General features: G+C 44.0%; 1 protein-coding gene across 4 annotated transcripts in view; it reads right to left on the bottom strand.

Annotated features, from left to right (window-relative positions):
* Positions 1-25,539, bottom strand: part of TBC1D30 (TBC1 domain family member 30) — a 162,302-nt gene that overhangs the window by 24,265 nt on the left and 112,498 nt on the right. For all 4 annotated transcript variants that reach the window (XM_082252864.1, XM_082252865.1, XM_082252866.1 and 1 more), the window contains 5 exons: positions 24,013-24,074; positions 22,484-22,549; positions 21,658-21,783; positions 16,849-17,034; positions 266-434 (listed from right to left, as the gene is read on the bottom strand). In XM_082252864.1, the coding sequence (XP_082108990.1) occupies positions 266-434; positions 16,849-17,034; positions 21,658-21,783; positions 22,484-22,549; positions 24,013-24,074 (609 nt within the window). The remainder of the gene's footprint in view (positions 1-265; positions 435-16,848; positions 17,035-21,657; positions 21,784-22,483; positions 22,550-24,012; positions 24,075-25,539) is intronic.

Genomic DNA, 25,539 nt, shown 5'->3' with positions numbered 1-25,539 from the left:
CAGATTAGTTCGCATATCGCAGAGAGAACTGTCAGTTCGGACAGCAATCAGATCACATAGGTGTAAACAGCCATGCAATCCCATTCTGGTGCTGATCAAAAAAAAGGGTTCTGTGCAACTTTGGTCCGAATGCGATGCAAATTCAACTATGCCATCTGTATGGCTGAATTGGCATCACACAGACATCGCATGCGTGTGAACCGGCACTCAGGGTGTGCCTTGTAATAAAGCATGAGCATACTACATATCTAAAAAGTCCACATACCACCACTCTCCTTGTTTGCAGTTTTCTGAAGCACATCCAGGTGGTGAGATAGTTCAGATAGCTTCATCCGCAAGAGATCCCGAAATACAGCCATATCCACCGAAAGCGCCCGTAGATTATTGACAAAGTAACTATCCGGCAGCACTTTGTCTATAAGGTAAATCATGATCTATGGAAAGAATAAAAGCAACATTTTCTCATTGCCAGATACCTAGAAACATATTATAGATGAATAATACACCAATATAAAGAAATGCAAAAAAGAAGAAACTGGAGAGCCTTTTTACAGGTGAACATATCAAGGGGGTTAGATTCAATGACATTGTCAATATGAAATGGCAGTTGGCTCTGTAAGCCTCAATCTGAGGTCTGGTAAGTGGAACTGTGGTATACATTGGTGCCACCTAAACCTACCAAGACAATTCAACTCTAGCGCCAGCTAAAGCCTTTTTGCACACTGTCATTATGGGGGAGATTTACTCAAAATCTGGTGCAGTCGTGCGTGGTAGCCAATCAGCTTCTAACTTCAGTTTGGTCAGAAAGGCTTTGGCAAAAAAAAAATGGAAGCTGGTTGGTTTCTATGCAGAGCTGCAGCACATTTTGCACTCTTCAGCTTTAGTAAATTACCCCCTTTGTTTGTTTTATAGTTTCATACGAGTCGATGGGGATCCAAATGCAGCCAAAAAAGCAGGCCATAAGGAAAGTCAGGTCAGAAGGACCTCCAGAGGAACCTGGAAGCATCTCAAAAGCAAGCTGAAAACACCTGAAAACATGCTGCATTTGCCTGTCTACGTAAACTCTTAGTCCCCGTTCACATCGGCACGATTTGACATGCGATTTAACATGTCAAATTGCAGCCTATTGCTGGCAACAGCACTGTCCCAATCGGTGTGACGCCGACTTTGCAGGGCTGCTCTGATTTCCAAAAGTAGTCGCTGCACTACTTTGGGCAACTTTGGGTGCAATTTTAATAGACATCTGTGCATGAACCCGCACAGATATCTCTCAAATCGCCCCCAAACTCACACTGAAATGTGGGTTTAAATCATGCGAGTTCAGTCCCCCCCCTCCTGAGTTGTCTTGGCATTTGTAATTTTTAACATTAACATTTTAGTTATAAAATAAAATTGGAGGAATCCCTTATATCACAGCTGGTGATGTGATATATAGCATACTGTTTTTGCTATTTTGTAGAATGTGTAAATGTGTCTTTATTTTGTTCCTAAAACCAGAGAATTTTGTGCACACCAGCTTTACAAGTCATTAAATACTCCTATTCTTTATAGCCAAGGAAGCCACCATCTTGGGGTTGATTTACTAAAACTGGAGGATGCAAAATCTGGTGAAGCTATGCATGGTAGCCAATCAGCTTCTAACTTCAGCTTGCTCAATTAAGCTTTGACAAAAAAACTGGAAGCTAAAGGCCCCTTTCACACGGGCTTTCCGATCAGATCCGCCTATCAGTTTTTTCAGGCGGACCTGATCGGATGCTCCATGCACCTTTATGGAGCAGGGGATGTCAGCGGTGACATGTCCACTGACACCCTTTGCTCTCCGATCCGATCCTGGCCGTGAAATCCAGATGGATGGAAACCCTATTTTACATCCGTCTGGAGGATCAGATCGGATGAAAATGGACAGGCGGTCCTTTCTCATCCTAATACAAAAATCAATCAGCGCAGACAGGTCCTTTCTCATCCAATCTCCCCATAGAGGAGAGCGGGGATCTGACAGCTCTGTCTCTGCACAGAGAACAGAGACGGAGCAGTCATCTGCCTGCCCAGCGGGTATTGGCAGATCAATCCCTGCCCGGTGGAAAGCTCGTGTGAAAGGACCCTATTGGTTTCTATGCAGAGCTGCACCAGATCTTGCAATCTCCAGGTTTAGTTAACGAACCCCTTAGCCTCTGTTTGATCTGTACCTACCATAGTGTTTCATATGTGATCAGTAGCGATGGGCTCCGGCGTGTCCGGATCGAGCCCACCAGAAAGCCGGAACCGCCAATCATAGGCAGCATGTGTATGTGAAGCTACGGGTGGCAAATGCCTCGCTGCCTATGATTGGTGGTGTGCAGGGACGGCTTCCTGGTGGGCTCAATCCAAACATGCCTGAGCCCATCCTTAGTAATCAATTAGAACACCAGCCTTTTGGTGGCTTCACAGTTTGGTTGACAGCATGTTTTAAATGTAACTGTTGTGGGAATCTGTTAAATAAATGGATTTAGTTCCACTTTAAAAGTGTATGTAAACCCTACTATTAAACTTCTCTTATCTGCTCCATTTTGATTTGCTAAATATACCATTGAAAGATTTTTGCTATAAAATTGTTCAATGGGTAAAAAAAATAAATAAATAAATAAAAACTTGGATTTAGCCAGAAATCTTGTGAGCTGATATATTTCTATGTTCTCTGTTTGTGTACAATGAGGGGTTATGGGGATGTGAAAAAAAAAAGGAAACTAATATAGCCATCACATCTAAGAATTGTTAAGCTGCAGTATAATAAATGTTTGTTTTTGGGGTTTAAAACTGCTTTACGTTTACACAGGGTTTTTATTTCTCAGAGAATAGGTGCAGGAACTCCCCCTTTCTGGGTCAATTCTTTTCTCTGCCCCTACCCACCCCCGAGCACCATGTCTTGATTCAACCCCTCAACCTCTCAGTGCTGCCCCCTTTAGAGAATACAGAGCCAGGTATCATTTTGTGGTATGGAATTTGTATGGAATTTGGTAAAAATAGCAAGAAAAGCAGTAAAATGGATCCCCTGCAACCACCAGCAATAGACCATCCCCAGCAACCACAGATCTCTCAGCAGCCAGCATCAATAGACCCCTTCCTCAAACGCAGGTCCTATCCAGCAACAATTGACTCCCCAGCATCATAAGCCCCCCTCCAGCAAATCAGCAACAATTGACCTCTCCAGAAACAATAAGCAACCATGCAAAAATAGATCTCTTCCAGCAACAATAGATCCCCCAGAAGCCAGTATCAATAGACCCTCCAGCACCCCTTGTCATTAAATACAGTACCATTCAGTACTGAAGGTGCTGGAACTGCATTCCCCCACGTTCCTGCTGAAAAAAAGCCCTGTGTTTACATGATGGTGTATTAGTCTAGGGCTAGGTTATATTTGCACAGGCATTGCCAAGCCACCACTAGGGGTCAGCTTTTGGCATGGTTTAGGAATGGGATCCTGAGAAAATGTGAAAACTGTGAAATTAAAGTCTCAGTGTGACAATAAGTAAGTAGTGCAACATTTCCATGATGGTAGGCAATGAATCAACTTCTTTTCCACTAAAACAATGTCAAGCATATTTGTTCAACAGTGCAAGAAGCAAAGTGCGAAGCTTAAGAAGACAGTAATACTTAAAAAAGCATTTTACTGGTGTCACTTGAGCTGGAGATGGAGGCAGCTATAATACACAATACAATATATGCTTGGAGCTCTTATGGGGCTCCAAGCTCCTAAAAAGGCACAGGCTGCCAATTGCGGTTCCTCAACTTCTGCAGAACCATGTCATCCTGCGCTTCAATTTAGAAACATCGATAGGCTAGGTAATGGCTGCAACCTAATAAAAAACAGTAATCATTTTATTAAAATATATAAAAACCCTAAATATGAACCCAGCATTGCAAAGAGTTAAATGCTCCTTAACTTTACTTGATGAGGAAGAAGCTGTAATGATTGGTCTCTATGTTGTGAATAATAGGAAAGAGAGGTGTTTTGGGAGATTAATAACAAAGAGGGGTGTTTTGGGTGGATTAGTAAAAGACAGCTGGGCAGAGCTGACACCACTCGGTTACGGAAAAACTACAGGTTTTTAATTTTGCTGTGTCATGTACTTGAAAGTGTTCCTAAACCCAGGACCCTGCATTCACTATATCTGATCCCCCCACAGTACACAGAACATGGAAATGCAATTATTTTAGTAAATATAAACTGCTAAATATCTTTTCTCATCAGCAGTTTATAGCAGTCTTGTGACTTCCATCAGCTACTGGTGAAGCTTGTAGGAGGAGTTTTCATACAGCACTGAGCGGTCCTATGAGGCTACTGGGCTCCTGATCTTCTGTCTCGACGGTGCTGATTGACCCTGTGCGGATCACATGGACAGTGCTGATTGACCCTGTGCTGATCATATGGACAGTGCTGATTGACCCTATGCTGATCATATGGACAGTGCTGATTGACCCTGTGCTGATCACATGGACAGTGCTGATTGACCCTGTGCTGATCACATGGACAGTGCTGATTGACCCTGCGCTGATCATATGGACAGTGCTGATTGACCCTGTGCTGATCACATGGACAGTGCCGATTTACCCTGTGCTGATCACATGCACTCACCCAAGTTAAAAAAAAAAAAACCTCTAGCAATACACAAACAAAGCATGTGCAGCCTGACTCCAAAGACGGTCTTATCCGGACATGTTTTGGAGTAAGTGGAACAAGAGAAGTATCAGAAGACAGGATCAAACAGCCTATTTACACAATGCAGATGATTTTCCCCTTTGGTACCACAGTGAGTATAACAAGAATGCTTTACTGCAAATATACTCTTGATTTTACTGTTGTGGGTTTACTAACACTTTAAGTGCACTTATTACGGTGACTAGGCAGCCTACATGTCCTTAGATGTGATGGCTGCAACAGTTTAAATTTCCAGACCAGGTACATTTTCTGCAAGTACAGAAAAATACCTATTGATCTTGATAGAAAAGTCCTTGCAAATTCCTGTGTACTGAACAGAAATCCAAAACCATGTTTTTTGTCTTCCCAGCTACCTTTTGTGAACTACATTATCCCACCTCTTTATGCAATAGATACGAGGAGAGAGGAATTTGTGTAGTCCAGATCAAGAGATCACAACACAGTTCCCCTATTGATCATTACAGCCAACTTCTACTGGTAATAATCGATAAATCCTTACATTGAGTTTTGTGGGTGTGCTGGCTGTAAGCGAGGAAAGCAGCCCCAAGGAGAAAATGTTGCATCCTCCCAGGGCTGTGCAGCTCTTGGCAATACTTCCAATGAACTGGGCTTTGTTGTTATATGGGAAAGGGAGGAGACATAATAAATAATTTACATAGATGAGGATGATCAATGAGATAAAAAAGATGTTTGAAGTTAAATCAATATTCATTTTATGCATATGCCTTACTTGCTCAGAAAGAGGTTACATACAGCCTTGAAGAAATGAACAGATGACTAGTGAAAGCTTTCTTTGAATTGTAGAGCAGCAGTGATATGTGAATTATTAAAACGACAAGCACTGTCTCCACACTGGAAATGGTGTCACTTGTGCAGGCTATGACAGTGCACTACAAATGTACCAATGTCTGCCAATCTATCTAAAGCTTTACCTATTGTCTGCCAATCGATCTAAAGCTTTACCTATTGTATGATCATTTAAAACATTTTATAGGTGTAATGGTTAAGAAAGTACATAGCAATTATTAATTCTAAATAAAGTAAGCAAGCTTGTCTTCGTGCAACATATAGAACCACTTGTTCACCTTTGGGGAAAATATAATAAATGCACATATTTTTGCAGAAAAAAAAATGTGCACTATTTGTACCAGAAAATAGTGGATCGCACGTGCAAGATCAGGCTCCTGCAGCCACAGGCTTTCAGTTCGAAAGCTGCAGGGCTTGTAAATGAACAATGAGGGTGCTCATTAACACCCTGTCAGTTCATTGAGAACTACAAGCCTTCTGCCACAGAGGAAGATGGGACTTGTAGTGTTCTCATTCACAGATCACTGTGAATGAATGACTGGGCTGAGTGAACGGAGCCCCGTGTAGCTGCGCCGATTTTAAAATGTGACAGTGGGTGCGAGGAGAGAAGGCCCCACCCATTGTACCAGGGAGGGGGGCACTCGGGGGTAAGGGGGAGGCTAGGAGCAAGTTACACCCTAAATACGCATGTAGCATGTGACATGCTCCAAAGATGAACTTATCCTTTAATAAATAAAACATTTTAATCAAAAGTATAGTTCTCTTTTATCTGCAAGACTCCTGGCCACCCTCCCCTTCACAGATATCTGCAAGACTCCTGGCCACCCTCCCCTTCACAGATATCAACACCGTGGCTTTTTCAATCCTTCATCACTTGGATGCAACCATTCACACTTGCTCCTCAGACTTCTATAGACCCATCAAAAAATACAGGGGATGGTTTCTTGATGAACACGAAGAGCTCACAGTGAGCCCATGCAGAGATGTGGCCAGCACTAAGATGAAGCATTGCAGATGCTACAGTGGTGACCAATTTCACACCGAAGGAAAGCAAATATGCAGCCTCGGCTTCAAGGGGTTGTACGGGGGTGATGCCTGCAGCTAGAAGCATCACCCTGGTACTGTTGTTTAGAGCCGACGGTCGGCTTTCTTGTAATGACCATCGATGCAGCTGAGCAGCCGCTCGGTTGTCTTAATAAGGAGCGGGAGGGGGCCTTCCCCCCTCCCACCGCCTTCCGCTGTCCCACCCGTAGAACCGAGCGATCAGCCGGCATGTCCGCTGCCTGGCCAAAGACCCGAACAAAGCCGGATTTGGCTTTGATCAGGTCTCCGATGTAGAAACCCGGAAGCAATGTAATGACATCGCTTCCAGTTACTGAAGCCTTAAAGGCGCCAGATTTTAAAAAAACGACAGTATTCAAAACAGTCAAAATTGACGTTTTGAATGCTTTTAAGTCCAGAGGAGGGGTTTGGGGTCTTTTAGACACCAAATCCTTCCAAAAAGAGTAGCTGTCTATGCTTATTAATAGGCCTGCCTATTACTGTCACAAGGCAGGTTTACAGTGACAGCAATAAAAGTGATCAAAAACATTTTTGTGACAGTGTAAAAATAAAAAATAGAAAAAAAAATAATAATTTTAAAGCACCCCGTAGCTTCGTGCTGGCATGCAGAAGTGAACGTGTACGCAAGTCATGCCCGCTTATGTAAACAGTGTTCAAAACAGACATATCAGGTATCGCCGCGATCATTAGAGTGAGAGCAATAATTCTAGCATTAGACCTTCTCTGTAGTTCTAAACAGATAACCGTTAAAATTTAGTTTTAAAATGCCACCTATGGAGATTTTTAAGTACCGTAGTTTTTTTGCCATTCCACAAGTGTGCGCAATTTTAAAGCATGACGTTGGGTATCGATTTACTCAGCGTTACATCATCATCTTTAACAATATACAAATAAAATTGGGCTAAATTTCGTTTTTTTAGTAATTCACAAACAAATTCATTTTCTAGCAAAAAACTGAATTTTTGTAAAATCTTACCTGTAAAATTCCTTTCTCTGAGTCCTCCGACAGTCGCCGCCACCTCTAAGTCATCACTGTTGGGTATTGACTTCCTATCCGCAGGAATAGCTAGGCATATAGACTTAGTCCAAAGACAAAAGGCATTAGCATAATTAGCATATACACACCCATGGGGGCTGTCCCATCTGGTCAATACCCCCCCTGCATCACCACTCCCAACTCAGTTTGGTAGCATAGCAGTAGGTAATAAGAATCCCAAAAGAGGGGCGGGGGCGGCGACTGTCGGAGGACTCAGAGAAAGGAATTTTACAGGTAAGATTTTACAAAAATTCAGTTTTCTCTTACGTCCTCCGACAGTCGCCGCCACCTCTAAGTCATCACTGTTGGGATGTCCCAAAGCAGTATAGACATGAGGGGTGGGAGACGCAACCGTAAAAAAGGCAACGCAGTACCCACATCAGAGAAAGGAATCTTACATGCACTGTAAGAGAACCAACTGGGCAACAAAAAAAACTGCTCAACAGGAGCAACAGCCCAGGAAAGCAAATGCCAACAGCCAGGGACCCAGAAAAAAAGTCAAGGGTCCATCATGGCACTGCCACACTGAGAAATGTGCGGCCAAAAGAAGCATCAGCTGATGCCAGAACATCTACTTTGTAGAATGTGGAAAAAGTGTGCGCCGACGACCAAGTCGCAGCCTTGCACACCTGGGCCATCGAGGTCCGATGCCAATAGGCCCAGGACGCACTCAAAAACCTGGTAGAGTGCGCTGTAACAGGGAAGGGCAGAACCCGTTCCTTCAAGGCATACGCCTGCTCAATGGTCTGTCTGATCCATTCGGCAATAGTTGCTGCAGACGCAGCCACGCCCTTCCGAGATCCCTCAGGAAGGACAAATAGGGAATCCGTCTTCCGAAAGAATTCCGTAGACGACAGGTAAACCCTGATCGCCCTTACAACATCCAAGGAATGCAAGGCAAACTCCTTAGGATGCTTAGGCTTCGTACAAAGCGAAAGCAGGACAATGTCCTCATTAAGGTGGAACTCAGAGATCACCTTGGGAAGGAAGGATGGGGGTGGTCGCAAAACCACCTTATCCTTGTGAATTATCAAGTAAGGGGAGCGGCAAGACAACGCCGCCAGCTCCGACACCCTGCGAGCCAAAGTGATCGCCACCAGAAAAGCAACCTTTTTCGACAGCAGAGGCAACGATTTTTCCCCAATGTTTTCAAAGGGAGCACGCTGTAACACGGACAGAACCAAGTTCAAGTCCCATAAGACAGAATGTCGGTCACCTCCCGGGCCGCTCGAGCACTCCTGGTGCCCCCCTGGTGGTTGATGTAAGCCACCGCGGTAGCATTGTCCGTCTGTACGCGGACAGGCAGGCCCCGGAGACGGTCCGACCACTGGAAGAGACAGAGTTTGATCGCTTGTAACTACAGCCCATTTATCAGGAGGGAGGACTCCTCCGCCGACCAAGTGCCCTGGGCAGACAGGTTGCCCAGGACTCCACCCCAGCCCGATAGGCTGGCGGCCGTGGTAACCACCGTCCACACCAACGGACGGAAGGACTTGCCTTCCGCCAACGACGGGGACTGGAGCCACCACAGAGAGCCAATCTGATCTGATGACCCAAGGAGACATCCAGACCCAAGGACTGAGGCAGTCTGTCCCACCTGGCCAGGAACTCCGTCTGGAGAGCCCACGTGTGGAACTGAGCAAAGGGTATCGCCTTGAAGGCCGAAACCATCAACCCCCGGCCCCGCATACAGGTCCTGAGTGACGAGGACGGGTTGTCCCAGAGGGACCTGAGCTCGTCCCGCAAAGTTCGGAGCTTGTCCCCTGGCAAGAACACCTTTGCCTGAGCAGAGTCCAGAACCATTCCCAGGTAGGGAAGGCGAAGCGATGGAGACAACGCCGATTTTTGAACGTTGATGGTCCATCCGAACTCCTGGAGCGACTGTACCGTGATGGACAGATCGCGCACAAGGCCCTGGCTGGCACGTGATCTCAGAAGCAGAACGTCCAGGTAACCCAGGACCGCAATGCCCTGGGCCCTCAGCAGGCCCAGAACCGGCGCCAACACTCTGGTAAACACTCTTGGTGCCGAAGCGAGACCAAAAGGTAACGCCACAAACTGGTAGTGGTCCTCTGCGATAGCAAACCGAAGGTACCGCTGATGACCATCGAAAAGCGGGGATGTGCAGGTACGCATCCTTCAGCTCTATTGAAGCCAGGAATTCTCCTGGACTCAAGGAGGCCACCACCGAACGGAGAGACTCCATTCGAAATTTCTGAACACGCACGAAGCGGTTCAGCGATTTCAGGTCCAGAATAGGACGCACTTTGCCCTCCTTCCTGGGCACAGCGAACAGATTCGAATAAAACCCCCGAAACCTGTCCCGATGAGGCACCTGGACAATCACTCCCTGAGCAAGCAGGTCCTGCACCGCTTGATGCAAGTCCTTCAGACGCCCCGGAAGCAGAGGAAGAGTGGAGGGAAAGAATCTGTCCGCCAGCCGGGAAAGGATTTCGATCTTGTAACCCGTATCGAACGATTTCCTGAACCCACCTGTCCGATATCCGGAGCAGCCAAGGTTGGAGGAAACCGAGCCAACGTCCCCCCACTCCTGAAATGGGTGAGGGCGCCCCTTCAGGCAGAGGCGGATTGACCCGCCGAGCCGGCATTGCCGGACTTCTGCTTATCCGCCCAGGGCTTCATCTGGTTGCCCTGGGCCTTGAAGGGCTTGCCCTTGGATTGGTTCCGAAAGGCACGAAAAGGCCCCTGATCGGATCTAGGCGCAGAACCCCGCTTGCCTCGAAAAGACTTCTTCTTCGGGTTCTGGGGCAGCATAGTGCTCTTGCCCCCCATGACGCCTGTCACCAGGGTGTCCAACGCCTCGCCAAAAAAGGCGAGAGCCAGCATAGGGAAAATCAGCAACAGTTTTCCTTGAGGACTGGTCGGCCGACCAGTTCTTCAGCCATATCAGTCGCCGGTTAAGCACCGCGACACTAGAGAGGCGAGCCACTAAGGGAGCCTCATTCAAGGCTGTATCACACAAATACATGACTCCTTGGTGGATCTGATCCACCATTTTCAGCCGGGCAGGCGGGACTCCGTCAGACACAAGATTGCACCGAAGCATCTTAGTCCCAGCAGCCACCACCTGAGCCACCAGAACGGACGCGAAAACGGGTCTGAGCAACGAACCCGCCACCGTATAGGAACGGCGAGCTAGAGACTCCAACCGCCGGTCCGTGGGATCCTGGAAATCGGGGTATGCTCGGTAGGAAGCAAGGTAGCCTTGTTCAACACGGCCACAGTGTGATCTACCTGTGGAGGCACACACCATTCTGTAGCCGGCGCAAAAGGATAAAGCAATTTGAACCGACTAGGTACCAGGAATGGACGTTTTAACGTGCGTCACATTTCATTAACAGTGTAATAAAACTCAGCTGGGCAAGGAAAAAACCTGCGCAGACTTGCGGGTCCTGTGCGTCCCAAATGAGGACACAACGCCCGGAGGACAGGACTCATCCTCCAAATGTAAATGTTTCCTTAACAGAAACAATCAACTCGTCCATGGTCGCCCGTACTTCAGGTGACCCTGGGGAGGAAGTATCAACCCCCTCCATCTCAGCCTCCCACTCAGACCCCGGGGGGTCCAGGGATGAGCGGTACCCTGAAAAGGGCACGCTCGCAGCAGCAGTCATATCCCCATCTGAAGCAGAAGAGCGAGACAATCTGGGCCTCTTTTTTGCAGCACGTTCAGACAACAGTATTTCCATATTAGACACCAAAGTCGCCACTACAGCAGCTAAATCGGGTCGCAGCGGGGCCACAGGAGAACTGGGGACCCCCACTAAAGCCGGGGGGAACTTGCATTCTTGAGAATCCATTGCTTAAAGTTCACAGAAAAAAACAGTGCAATAAATGTGTACTGCCCCTTTAAATCGCTGCGGAATGCGCAGCCCACCGCTACAGCTACAGTACCAAAGATCCCAAAAGGAGAGAGAAAACTGAGCCAGAAACGATAAAACAGAGGAACAGTGAGAGCGATAACCTGCAGAGCCCGCAGAGCGTTGCCACCAATGTCCTGCTGCCTGTGGAAAGGAAGTGCTGATGAAGTAGGCTGAACGTAAAGACTTGCCGACTCAGGGAAAATGGCAGCCCCATAGGATTGCATTGGAGGCTTCAAGAATATGGCCGCCGAAACATGCGGTCGGACCGACCGTTCGGACCGAACGTTCTACGCCCACCAAAATAGCGGCGGATGGCGCCAAAACAGCATACAGAATCGCCCACAGAGAGGCCGACCATGCTGGTCTAAATCAAAGATGGCGGACCGCGCAAATTCACTCCGCTGCGGTCGCCACACAACGTCTGCACCCCCAACAATGCACCGAGGTGACACAGGGAGGGGGACCGCCACACATACAGAAACTGCACAAGCGATCCCCGCAGGGACCGCATCAGGGAGTCACACAGGCACAGACATGGGAAACACACAGCAACACAGACTGCCACCCCAGACAGAGGCCCCACACAGAAGTACTTACCTGTACCAGATGGCGTGGGGTGCCTCTATGCACGGAAAACCGCTGTCCTCTCCTGACAGGGAGTGCCGTGAGCCAGGGACATGACACTGCAGCACCGCAGATGTGTCCTGTGAGGTAGCCACCTCACGGCTGCATCCCTGCAGCAAACAGGGATGGGTCGTTCGTAATGCCAGGGCGAACCATAGCTGAACGCTCGATGGCGGGCTGGGGGTCCATCTGACCCTCTTGCTCTGGAAAACCAGGGCGGTCAGTCCGAATCCCAGCACCGCATGATCCATCTTCATCCGAAGAGAAGACTAACACTAGAAGCTGACAAAATAAACAGCTAGTAAAGTAAAGAAAAAACTGACATTTTTAAAAGAAAATCAAATAAAAGATTAGGAAGGCTGAGACTGAAGCCCCAGCACAAGGGAAGCCTGACTATTCCTGACGCTAGGCAGATTAAAACTGAGTTGGGAGTGGTGATGCAGGGGGGCATTGACCAGATGGGACAGCCCCCATGGGTGTGTATATGCTAATGCCTTTTGTCTTTGGACTAAGTCTATATGCCTAGCTATTCCTGCGGATAGGAAGTCTATACCCAACAGTGATGACTTAGAGGTGGCGGCGACTGTCGGAGGACGTAAGAGAAATACTGATTTTAACTTGTAAGCAACAAATGTCAGAAAAAGACTTAGTCATGAAGGGGTTAAAGTTACTCTAAAGGGGTTTTTTTTTTTTTTTCAAACAACAAAAAAAGAGTTTTGCACAGAGCAGCCCTGATCTTTCTGGCTCCCCCAGCCTGTCGAGCGCCCCCAATAGCAAGCCTCTTGTAAGGAGGGAACTCGAGCAGGCTCGCTCCCAAGCCACGCTCCTGTGAATGGACACGGAGCACTGCTCAGCCTCACCCGTGGCTCTTTCCTCATTGGCTCACTGGCTATGACTGACTGCTGTGTGAGCCACTGAAGGAAGAGAGACAAAGGAGAGCCGATGCTCTCATGCACATTGCTAGATCGAAATGGGGATGCTCTCATGCACATTGCTAGATCGAAATGGGGCTTGGGATAAGTATTAGGGAGGCTGGGGGGGGGGGGGGGGGATTCAAGGCGGTTTTTTACCTTAATGTAAGGAATGCATTAGGGTAAAAAACCTTCTGCCTTTAGAACCACTTTAGGATAGGTTCAGATCTGTGGGGCGGAGGTTTAAGGGCATTTTGCCAGGGGGCCTAGAGAAAAAAAAAAAAGGATACAATTTTTGTACACTCCATTCAAGTCTCCACAAAGGAACACAATGTAACGCACTGTGATGACCTAAGCTGCCATCAGATGTGCTATGGAAAAATATACTTTGTCTACATTGCTCCGCATCAAGCAACACTGCAGCATTGCCATTGACCATAGAACCAGATACATATTTAGGTTTTAACAGATGAATAATAGGATATTTCCTACTTATAGATTATGGTGTATAATTGTAGACTTAAAAAAAAAAATGTGAACAAAAAAAAATATTTGCTAGTCAGAAATTAGCAAAGACTAGAAAAGATACCGTTAAATTACATCAATCAACTATAAACAAATCAGATCACTTTGCCTTAATTTTACTGCAGCTTAAAGTTGAACTCTGGACAAACCGCTAAATACACAGAGGAAATACATATACAGTAAAACCTTGGATTGTGAGCATAAAGCATTCTGGAAAGATGCTTGTAATCCAAAGCACTCTTATAGCAAAGCGAATTTCCCCATAAGAAATAATAGAAACTCAGAGGTTTCGTTCCACAACCATGTATTCAAAAGTCTTTCCGTTTATAGTCTATATAAAAAGATTATAGCAATGTTATCGGTTGTGTAACCATAAAATGTCCATCCACAAATGGCAGCCTCCACAAGGGGATTAGAAGAAAAATCCAGCAGGAGCTACAGTGGATAAAAGAGGAGAAAGGCGCCTCTAAGCAATATGGTTACATTTAATGAAGGTACAATAATTAGCAACTCACATGGTAGATGAATAAAACAGGCACATCTAAGTATGCAGGCATCCGGGGTAAAGCTGTCTACATAGACCGTCCTCCGCACCGCCGGCTCTCACCACTATCAGTCTGTAGTCATGATCGGGAAGACTACCCTGCAGTAGAACGATCTGAAAGCGAGGTTTGAATCACTCATGAAGCGCAGTGTGGAAGGGATGATGTTGATGGCGGTGTGGAGGACGGTCTATTTGGACAGCTTTACCCCAGATGCCTGGATACTTCGATGTTCCTGTTTTTATCATCAACCAAGTGAGTTGCTTAACCACTAGCCGACCGCCGCAAATACATATACTGCGGCGGTCAGCCCCACCTAGGCAAAGTGACGTGTATATACGTCACTCGCCCGCGAGCCAATAGGGGGCAAACGCGCACCGCTGGAGGTGCGCTCCCGCCCCCGCTCGTTCACTGTCATATCCGCGCGAGTGGCCGGTGGATTTCCGCCAGCCACCCGCGATCGTCCGCTGCAGAGAAAGAAAGGCAGGCGGCTGATGTAAACAAAGCCGCCTGTCATTCTCCCTGGTGTAATTGCAGAGATCATACGATCCTGCTATGTAGGATCGTATGTCTCTGTGGTTACATGAAAAGCCACAACCCTTTACAGTTAGAAGCACGCCCCTAGTGACACATTTAACCCCTGCATCTCCAATAAAGTTAACCCCTTCCCTGCCAGTGTCATTTTTACAGTAACAGTGCATATGTATAGCACCGATTACTGTAGTAATGTCCCTGGTACCCCCAAAAGTGTCAAAAATGTCAGTCAAGGGTCCGATCTGTCCGCTGCAATGTCGCAGTCCCGGAAAAAAAAAAACGCAGATCGCCGCCATTACTCGTTAAAAAAAAAAAAAAAACACTAAAAATGACAAAAATCTTTCCCTTAGTTAGTAAACTTTTGCGCAAACCAATCAAAATATGCCTATTGCGATTTTTTTTACCAAGCATATGTAGCAGAAAACAAATTGCCCTAAAATGTTAAAAAATTTAGATTTTTACATTTTTTTGGGGGGAATTTCATATAAAAAAATGTGAAAAATATTGTTCTTTTTTCAAAATTGTCGCTCTTTTTTTGCTTATAGTGCAAAAAGTAAAAAATCGCATAGATGATCAAATACCACCAAAAGAAAGCTCTGTTTGTGGGAAAAAAAAGGACATCAATTTCATTTGGGTACAGCGTCGCATGACCGTGCAATTGTCCGTTAAAGTCACGCAGTGCCGAATCGCAAAATAGCCCCTGGTCTTTGAGCAGCCAAATCCTCCGGGGCTCAAGTGGTTAACATTGTACCTTCATTAAATGTAACCATATTGCTACACTTAGAGGCGCCTCTCTTCTCTTTTATACTCAGTTGTGAGATGACGCTACTTGTATATCAAGTCATCGCTTGTTTATCAAGTCAAAATTTATAAAGAAAATAAAATGTACTTGTCTTGCAAAATGCTCCTAAACCAAGTTACTCTCAATCCAAGGTTTTACTGTATGGTAGATGATTCACCTGCCAAAGGATTTGTATTTATTTCCATACAGTTCAGAGATTTACACAGCTCTGCCTCATACCATAGCCGTGTATAGCAGGGGAGGGGACCTGATCTTTCTCCAACACAGTTTCGCCTTCACTTACAGGTCTCCTTGCCACCTGCACCCTAGCACTGAAAAGTAGACAAAGCAGTAAACAGATGGGCTCATCTCTCTGTAACTCAGTACAGTGCTCCTAGAACTACAGCACAGCACAACTGACTTGTTCCTTGTACTTCTCTATCCTGCTGTAAAAACTACATAGCAGACTGAGGCTCCGTTTCCACTATCGCAGCTACGAACTCGTGCTACTTCTAGCGTGACTTCGTAGTGAAAGTTGTTTGCGGCTTTCAGTGCGACTTGTCCCTCATTATAGAAGGAAGTCGCACTGAAGTCGGCCCAAAAGTAGTGCACAAACTACTTTTGAAGTCGCCGCAACTCAAGTCGCGGCAGTGAGAATGGGCCAAATTGAAATGAATGGCTTTTGACTTGCTGTGCGACTTGACATGTGTCAAGTCGCACAACGAGTCGCAATAGTGGAAACGAAGCCTGAAAGAGACTGATACCAAATCCAGTTCAGGTACTTACACTGCTTGCAAAAAAAAAAAACATTTAATGATGTACTGATGATAACATAGATGCATTCGTCGGTGTCTTGCTAAATTTATATAAATACAATCAAAAATCGCCACTGCATATACTACAAGAATTTTCAGGAAATTGTATGTCAGATTACATTACTAGAAAAGAGGTAGATGGCAATCGGCTTTTTTTTTTTTTCCAACAGCTGCAGTTTTTTTTTTTTTTTTTCCATTGATGAGTTCTTCATGGAAAATAAGATCAGTACAGAGCATGTCAATCAGTGTAGCAATAGCAGGCCATCTGCCTAGCACAGACAAGAGGAAGAGACATCTCTGATGAGAATCCGGGGAGTTTTCTTAGCAGACATATTCTATTAGTAGGAAGCATGTTTGTTCTAGCAGCAGCTAAGCCATCATGACATCTTATTTGCACATAAGCACAAAAGGAAAAGCTACAATGTATACTTGGCAATGTATTTACATGTCAGCTGTGATGTAAAGAACACTTGGCAAAAGCTGGAGTTATATTGTTTACATATAATATAGTTCTCAATTAGTATCTTAATCCATTACCACTGCGAGTATTGAAAATCATATGTAAAATAAAGCAAGTAAAATTATGCCACATTAACAATAAAATAAAAAATAACAGAATTATTGTACATACCTTAAGTGCATCGCCCTCATTGCCCTCCATTACTTCCAAGATGAGTGCAGCCAAAATATTAAACCCTTGACAGTAGCCAACTGACTTGTTCCATCTGGCGTAGGCCAAAAGAACTCGTTTAAGTACCACTCTATCCTGTTCTGCCTCCTGTCCACAGTAGGAGCTACAGCCAGTCCTGTGGAGGTCCTAAAAAGAAAAGTATTTAACAGGCAAACATTAGATCTCCATTTAAGCAGTGCTTACAGGTAAAGGTGATATACTTGAATATGAATGCAAGAAAAATTCCCCTTAATTTCAGATTTATATACTGCATTTAACCACTTAAGCCCCGGAAGATTTTACCCCCTTCCTGACCAGGGGGTATTTTGCGATTCGGCACTGCGTGATTTTAACGGACAATTGCGCGGTCATGCGACGCTGTACCTAAACGAATTTGACGTCCTTTTTTTCCCACAAACAGAGCTTTCTTTTGGTGGTATTTGATCACCTATGCGATTTTTTGATCATGCGCTATAAACAAAAAAAGAGCGTCAATTTTGCAAAAATAACAATATTTTTCACATTTTTTTTATATGAAATTCCCCCCCAAAAAAATGTAAAAATCTAAAATTTAACATTTTTGGCCATTTTTTTTTATGCTACATATGTTTGGTAAAAAAAAAAAAAAAAAAAAAAATCGCAAAAAGCATATTTTGGTTGGTTTGCGCAAAATTTATCGCGTTTACTAACAAAGGGAAATATTTTTGTCATTTTTGTTGTTTTTTTTTTTTTAATGCGTAATGGCGGCGATCTGCGATTTTTTTTGCGGTACTGCGACATTGGGGCGGACAGATCGGACCCTTGACTGACATTTTTGACACTTTTGGGGTTACCAGTGACATTACTGCAGTAATCAGTGCTATACATATGCACTGTTACTGTAAAATGACACTGGTAGTGAAGGGGTTAACTTTATTTGAGAGGGAGTGGCTGTGTGTGTCCCTAGGGGCGTGATTCTAACTGTGATTGGCTGTGGCTTGAGGTGTAGGAACAATGATCAACGGTCCTACATAGTAGAACCGTATGATCACTGTTCCTACACAGGGGAGAATGACAGGCGGCTTGTTTACACTAGCCGCCTGCCTTTCTCCCGCTGTCACGGACGATCGTGAGTGAGCGGCGGACATCGGGTCAGCCCCTCACACGCGCGGGGGGGGTCTGTGACCGTGCGGGAGCGCGCCTCCGGCGGCGCACGCTCCCCAGAGCCTCACAGGCTAGTGACGTACCGGTACGTCACTTTGCCTGTGAGGGGCTGACCGCCGCAGTATATGTACTTGCGGCGGTCGGCAAGTGGTTAACAAAAATATCAACAGATGTAAGGCTACATTCAAACTGGTAATTATCCCCCAGTGCTAGCTGCCAGTGTTAATTTTGGCATCAAATTTTGATTTAGTTTTAGTCATAGTCTTTTGACTAAAATGCCATTTTAGTCATCTGCACTTGGTTTAGTTTTGGTCGTATTAGGTTGATTAAAATCTAAAAGGGATTAGTTAAATTAGAATGCATTTTTTTAAAGTGAAGTTCCACCCAAAAGGCAAAGCTCCGCCTATTTGCATCCTTCCCCCCCCCCCTCTGCTGCCATATATGGCACCCTTTTGGGAGAAGGGGGGAGGATCGGGTACCTGTTTTTGTAAGGTACTCATTTCTCCTTCCAAGAAACCTCCCTGCAGGAAGTTCAGCCCCCTCCTCCGTCCCCAGGCCATTCAGAAAGCGCAACGCGCTTGGTGCATGCAGAGTAGGGAACCAGCTGTAAAGCCGCAAGGCTTCAATGCTGGTTTCCCTTACAAGGAATGGCTGAGACAGCACCTTAGAGCTGGGGTTCCAACATCCCAGGGCCCCTGGACAAGTAAGAGGTGGGCTGGAGCTCCACTTTAAGCATTTCTCTAGAGTTTCAAAACTCATTATATACTCCTGGAGTAAAAAAAATTTGAATAGGTTATTCGTGGTATTAAGGTTTGAAAAAATATAAGATTTGGACAGTGGTCTAAGGAGGCCTGTAAAAACTGCACAATGCTCTGGATGGTCTAAGGAGGCTTCTAATGCACACAGTGCTCTGGACAGTGGTCTGAGAAGGCCTGTAATGCACAGTGGTCCGGATGATGGCATGAGGAGCACTGCAAATGTTGCACAGTGCTCTCTGGACGGTGGTCTGAGCTGGCCTGTAATGCACACAGTGCCCTGGACGGTTGTCTAAGGAGGAGCCCTGTAATGCACACAGTGCCCTGGAATGGTCGGGAGGCCTGTAAATGCTACACGGTGCTCTGGACGGTTGTCTAAGAAGGCTTGTAATGCACGCAAAATTCGCTACCTTGATTGCTTGGAGGGGAAACACTCACGGGCTTTACAGGCGGAGCTAGGGGGAAACCAAAAATTCACACTGGTAAAAATGTCCCTCCCTCACATTTCTGTTCCATTTTCATTCATTGACAAAAATTGATTTAATTTTCATCATAGTTTTTTGTCACTGGAAATATGCCGCTAACAAAAATGATGCTGAAAAATTTTTCGTCAACGAAATTAACACTTTAATGATGGTCACTGTTGGCAACAGCTATCCATAGCCATCCACACAGTCAGCCATCACCTGTGGTGATCACATAGCTGCAACCGCCAACCTATCATTGAAGTGTATAGGGCTCAACGGCCGCAGCTAGCCGCTCACAGGTGGCAAAATCTGCTGCCGCTGTCATTCGCGCCCGGGCTAGCTGCCCGTGCGAATGTAGCTTAATGGAGTACTGTACAAAAAGTACACCCTTGGCTGGTTTTGCCCTCTGTAGCAGAAATGGCAACTTCTCTGCATTTTATATAACTGTCCACCAGTTTCTAAGATTGATTCAGTGACGTTTTTGGCCTCTTTTTTACTCAAAATCCTTTAGATTGCAAGATGTTTGTGGGTTTCCTTGAATGAACCTTACAAAATTCCCCAACAAAATGTCAATGGGAATCAAATCAGGACTTTGATTAGGGCAGTCCAAAACCCTCTGTTACTTCTTTTTGAGCAATTTTTTTGGGGATTTTCTAGTTGGTTTGAACCATTATTGTGTTAAAAGATTCATATCCGGTTCAGCTTCAACATTTGGACAGATGGCTATTTTCACCAAGTACACTTTGATATAAAGCAGAATGCATAGCAGAATCGATGACTATAAGCTGTCCAGGCCTGTAAGCAGCAAAGCAACCCCAAACCATAACATCTCCACCACCATGCTTCACATTTGTTATTGAGCTCTTTTCCTAAAATACTGTGTTGGTTTGCAGCAATTTTGCCTGTTATTGTGACCAAACAATTCAATATTTTATTGATCAGTCCTCGGCACATTGTTCCAGAAGGTCCAGTCTTTGCTTATAGGTACAATGGCAAACTGCAATCTTGCTTTAATGTTCTTATTAGACAGCAAATACTTTTTCTTATCATTCCTCTCAAGCAGGTTGAATTTGTGCAATCTCTTTAAGACTGTAGATGCATGCACTTTGATTGAACTATAGCAAGAGTTACCCGAACACCCCAAAATGAAAGTTTGGGGTTCTTGGGGACTGTTTTTCCCATCAAATGACTTCATTTTGGGCCAGACTCCTAGCCATCCACAATTGAGGCCTTAGAGAGCTACGGTATATTGATCTTGGCATGATGACACCACACATGACAACAGCAACATGAACACCAGACCCTAAATGTCTGGGTCTTTAAATAAGACAAGTTCCACCTACATGCAACCTAAAGAGATTTTAATCTTTGGCAAATAATCTGAAACACCAGATTCTAAGTTCATGAATTTGAAGTGGTGGTAAATGTAGGGGTGTACTTTTTACCATATGACAAATCAACATTTTGGTTAATGTCGATAAATAAAATGAATACATGTCAATTTTATGCATGTATGCACACACTGTATATACTGTATGTAGATTAAAACTTCCCTACAATGGTCTTGGACTTTGTTTTTGAAAAACAGGTATGACAACTTAATAGGAATCACCAGTCAGCAAGTTTAACCAGACTGCTGTCTAATTGTTCCAACATTAAAATGCAAACTTAAGTGTTTAATATGACCTTTATATAACAACCTGCTGAACCTGCAGCCTCTTGTCACACAAGTCTGTGCAAAACAACCCCCATGGCCCAGACTGTAGCAAGGATACCTAGCCTACATATTCACAAAACTCAGAAAGCAATGTTCCTAGAACAGCAGGCTACACAATCAGGAAATTGTCAGCAACTGGATGGCCTAATATATTCCAGGGCCCCCAGTGTCCAAAAGGACTCACATATGCAAAACTACCCATAATGCACGAGGAAAGAAAACATTAAGGATGGCCACCACAGTAATGAAGTGTAGGCAGGCTCCTATGGAAGCAGCAAGCATACAGGTCCAGAAAAAAAAAGTAAACAGTCATCTCCTTCTTAATCCAGTACATAGGATCAGAATATCGTACAAAAAAACACGGCTTTCAAAGAGATCATATGATAATCTGTTAGTACACAGCTTTCATCCGAAATTTTCCGAAGGGACAAACCCAAATATTTTTCTCGTACGATTTTTGTTTAATCAGTACAGTTTTCATCTAAAATTACAATACAAATGCACTACAACACATTACATCACTTTGGATTTTTTTATTCTATCGTACGAGAATTTTCATACTTTACTGACCTATTCATTTTTGATATGAAGACTACAAAAAAAAAAAAAAAAACGTACAGTCATTCCTCCAATAATCTCATCATGTGTACTAGGCTTAACACTAAAAGCTATTGTGGAAGAGTATTACCTTGACAATTTGAATTCCCATTGAATCATCATCAGGATTACTTCGTTCATTAAATGTAAAGCGCATAGTTTTATCCCAATCTATAGAGATGCTATGCAAGTAGTGGTCTGCAAGTGTCAGCCATACCTGTAATCAGTAAAAAAACAAAAAAAAAAAGTTAATTTCACTGAAATTTTAACCTAACCCTCTTGTAATTGAATCATCTTCTATGAATTATATTGTGATCAGTGGCGGCTGGTGATAAGTTTTTTTTGGAGGGGGGGGGCGCAAACAAACCCCTCCAGTCCAGGTCCTTACCTGCACCCTCCAGCCTGGTCTGTCATGGCTCTCCTGATGCCCAGCGGTCCAAATCTTATGGGACGAAATACCCAAAGTGACGCGATAGCGAATTTTCATTCGTCAAAGTCAAAAGTGGGAGGGTTTGGGGCGCAGTGGTCTGCACCTCAAGGACAACATTAAACAAGCCAATTAGAGCCTTTAGGCTTTAATCAAGTGCTTGTTAAAAAATGATGGAGCTAATAGACAGCTCTTCGTCCAGTGCCCCGGACAGTGGAATGATTTATTTTTAAATTATAAATGGGACAAACTTTTTTTTAACTTTAAGATGTTAAAAAATGTAGTCATGTTATCATTTATTCAAAAATAAATCGTTCTATGAATATGAACTTTGGGGCAGCGCTGAACTTTGGGAGGGCGGCGCCCCTGCGCCCCTCATGGACGGGCCACTGCTGATTGTGATTGTACAGTATCTCGTTATTTTTGAAAGCACTGCACAGACAGTAGTCTGCTCTATAAATGTATTTTTTAAATGTTAACAAGCACTTACTTTCCTTCTCCACTCTTTAGGTATTCCAGTGGGTAGTCTGGCAACAGCTTTGAGTGCATCGTACCACTAGAAACACAGAAAACAGTACTATGAGTGTCCCATATAATTACAAGCGCTTATAAAAAAGTAAGTACCAACACTCTAAAGGATAATAAATTATTTATGCCTGACATTTTTGAATAATGAGCTAGAATGTTCTAATTGTATAAATAGCCTTTGAAGATACAAGTAATGTACCTAGTTTAAACCAGCGCCTATTAATATGTTACTAATCAGTGAAAAAGACAATACATTTCCAAACTAAAAATGTTAAATAAAAGCTCAGTATACCTTATCCCCTACATAGGCAAAGACTTTCTGTACAACTAGAATTGCATTTTTATAGCTTGGGCCATAGCAAAATCCAACCATTGACAAAAATGACTGTTCAATGTTGCACATATACACTATTTTATCAAAAGTATTGGGACGCCTGCCTTTACACGCACATGAACCTTAATGTCATCCCAGTCTTAGTCCGTAGGGTTACATATTGCGTTGGCCCACCCTTTGCAGCTATAACAGCTTCAACACTTCTGGGAAGACTTCCACAAGGTTTAAGAGTGTGTCAATGGGAATGTTTGCCCGTTCTTTCCAGAAACGCATTTGTGAGGTCAAGACGAGAAGGCCTGGCTCGCAGTCTAAGCTCCAATTTATCCCAAAGGTGTTCTATCGGGTTGAAGTCAGGACTCTGTGCAGGACAGTCAAGTTCCTCCACCCCAAACTCACTCATTCATGTCTTTATGGGTCTTGCTTTGTGCACTGGTCCAAATGATTCGGTGGAGAAGGGAATATGGTGTGGGGTTGTTTTTCAGGGGTTGGACTTGGCCCTTTATTTACAGTGCCTCTTAAGGCATCAGCATATCAAGACATTTTGGAAAATTTCATGCTCCCAACTTTGTGGGAACAGTTTGGGGATGGTCCCTTCTTGTTCCAACATGACTTTGCACCAATGCACAAAGCAAGGTACACAAAGACATGGATGAACGAGTTTGGGGTGGCCTGACCTCAACCTTTGAGATGAATTAGAGCAGAGACTGCGAGCCAGGCCTTCTCGTATAACATTAGTGCCCAACCTCCCAAATGTACTTCTAGAAGAATGGTCAAACATTCCCATAGACACACCCCTAAACCCTGTGGACAGCCTTCCCAGAAGAGTTGAAGCTGTTCTAGCTGCAATATTGAACCCTACGGACTAAGACTGGGATGCCATTAAACTGAATGTGTGTAATGGCAGGTGTCCCAGTACTTTTTTTTTGGGCTGCAGACATCACTGTAGTAGCACCGACTACTGAAGTGATTGTCGGCTTTCTCCAGTGGCCCCTCAGGTATGATCTATGCATACTTACATTGGTCCAAGTTGGACCAAAGGAGTTATACAATTAAGATCACTCCTGGAGTTCAGCTTTAAGGGTTCTTGGAGGAAAATATTTGAGAAAGGCTGGTTTAGACATTAAAATTGCTGTTAGACAACTGTACAAAAGCATTACCTGTTGAAAACCATGTTGCCCCAGGGAAGGTTCCAAGGTAAATTTCAATTTTGTGTCTACCCCTGGAATATAAAAATAAATAAACATGTTTAGTGGTCTAGAAAATTAAAGCAACAATAGACACCAGAGGCTACTACAGCTGATAATGCAGAGAGCCCCTTATGGATATTTTGTATTTGGGGGTAGCACAGTGGTTTCGTGGTTAGTTTATTTGGAGCAGCACTAAGATGTTCATTTTAAATCCCAACCTAGACACTAGCAGCATAGTGTTTGCGTGTTGTGTGGGGTTTTCACTGGGTACCCCGTTTCTTCCAAACTCACTCTAGACATACTGGTAGGTTAATTGGCTTCTACCTAAATTGGCCTTGGTATGTGTATGTATGCATGTATGTATGTAAGATACGAACCTTAGATTGTAAGATCCTTGAGGGTAGGTACTGACGTGAATGTAAAATATATGTAAATCATTCCCTAAATGTGAGTGTGTATGTATACGAGATAGAGATTGTGCGCTCTGAAGTTGGGACTGCCGTGAACATACAATATATGTAAAGTGTAGCGTCCATTGTTGGTGCTTTATAAATACCTGTAATAATAACACCAATAACAAGTATGTATGTTTGTGAGTTAGGAACCTTAGGCTGTGCTCTCCTTGAGGGCAGGGACTGATGTGAATTTAAAATATATGTAAAGCTCTGTGTAAATACCTTTTGTAGTAATAAGAAGAATAACAAATAATTACAATAATAATAATAATAATAATAATAATAATAATAATAATAGTATGTCTGTATGATGGGGACCTTAGTTAAAAGGCTTCTTGAGGAAAGGGACTTATGTACACATACATTATATGTAAAGCTCTGCATAAATTTTGGTACTACTACTGATACTACTACTACATAGGGAGCTTGGATTGTGTGCTCCATGAGGACAAGGACTGATGTAAATTTACTATATGTGTAAACTGCTGTTGCTAAAAAAAATACCTGTAGTAATAATAATAAATAATATTAATTGAGCATGTGAGGTAAGGACCATTTACTGTATGTAAATTGTTGGCACTATATAAAAACCTATAATAATAATAATAAGAAGAATATAATTTATTATTAGTATTACATTTATATAGAGCTGACAATTTTCAAAGCACTTTACATATATTGTAAATTTACATTGGTCCCTACCTTACCTTACATTGAGGGCAGGGACTGATGTGAATGTGTAATGTATATGTAAAGCGCTGCGTAAATTCACAGCGCTATACAAGTACCTGAAATAAATATTAATTATTATTAGTATTACATTTATTTATATAGAGCTAAGAATTTACAAAGCATTTTACATATAATGTAGATTCACACCAGTCCCTACCTTACATAGATATACGTACATCATTATTATTTGGATGTGTTCATCTGAGATGGGGACCTTCGATTGTGCTCCTTGAGGGCAGGGACTGATGGGAATGTATAGCATATGTAAAGTACTGTGTACATTGTTGGTGCTATTTAAATACCAATAATA

This window comes from Pelophylax lessonae (genome assembly GCF_965119305.1).
Source record: "Pelophylax lessonae genome assembly, chromosome: 4".
In the NCBI taxonomy this organism is placed as follows: Eukaryota; Metazoa; Chordata; class Amphibia; order Anura; family Ranidae; genus Pelophylax; species Pelophylax lessonae.
This window is presented reverse-complemented; position numbering and strand designations above follow the sequence as displayed.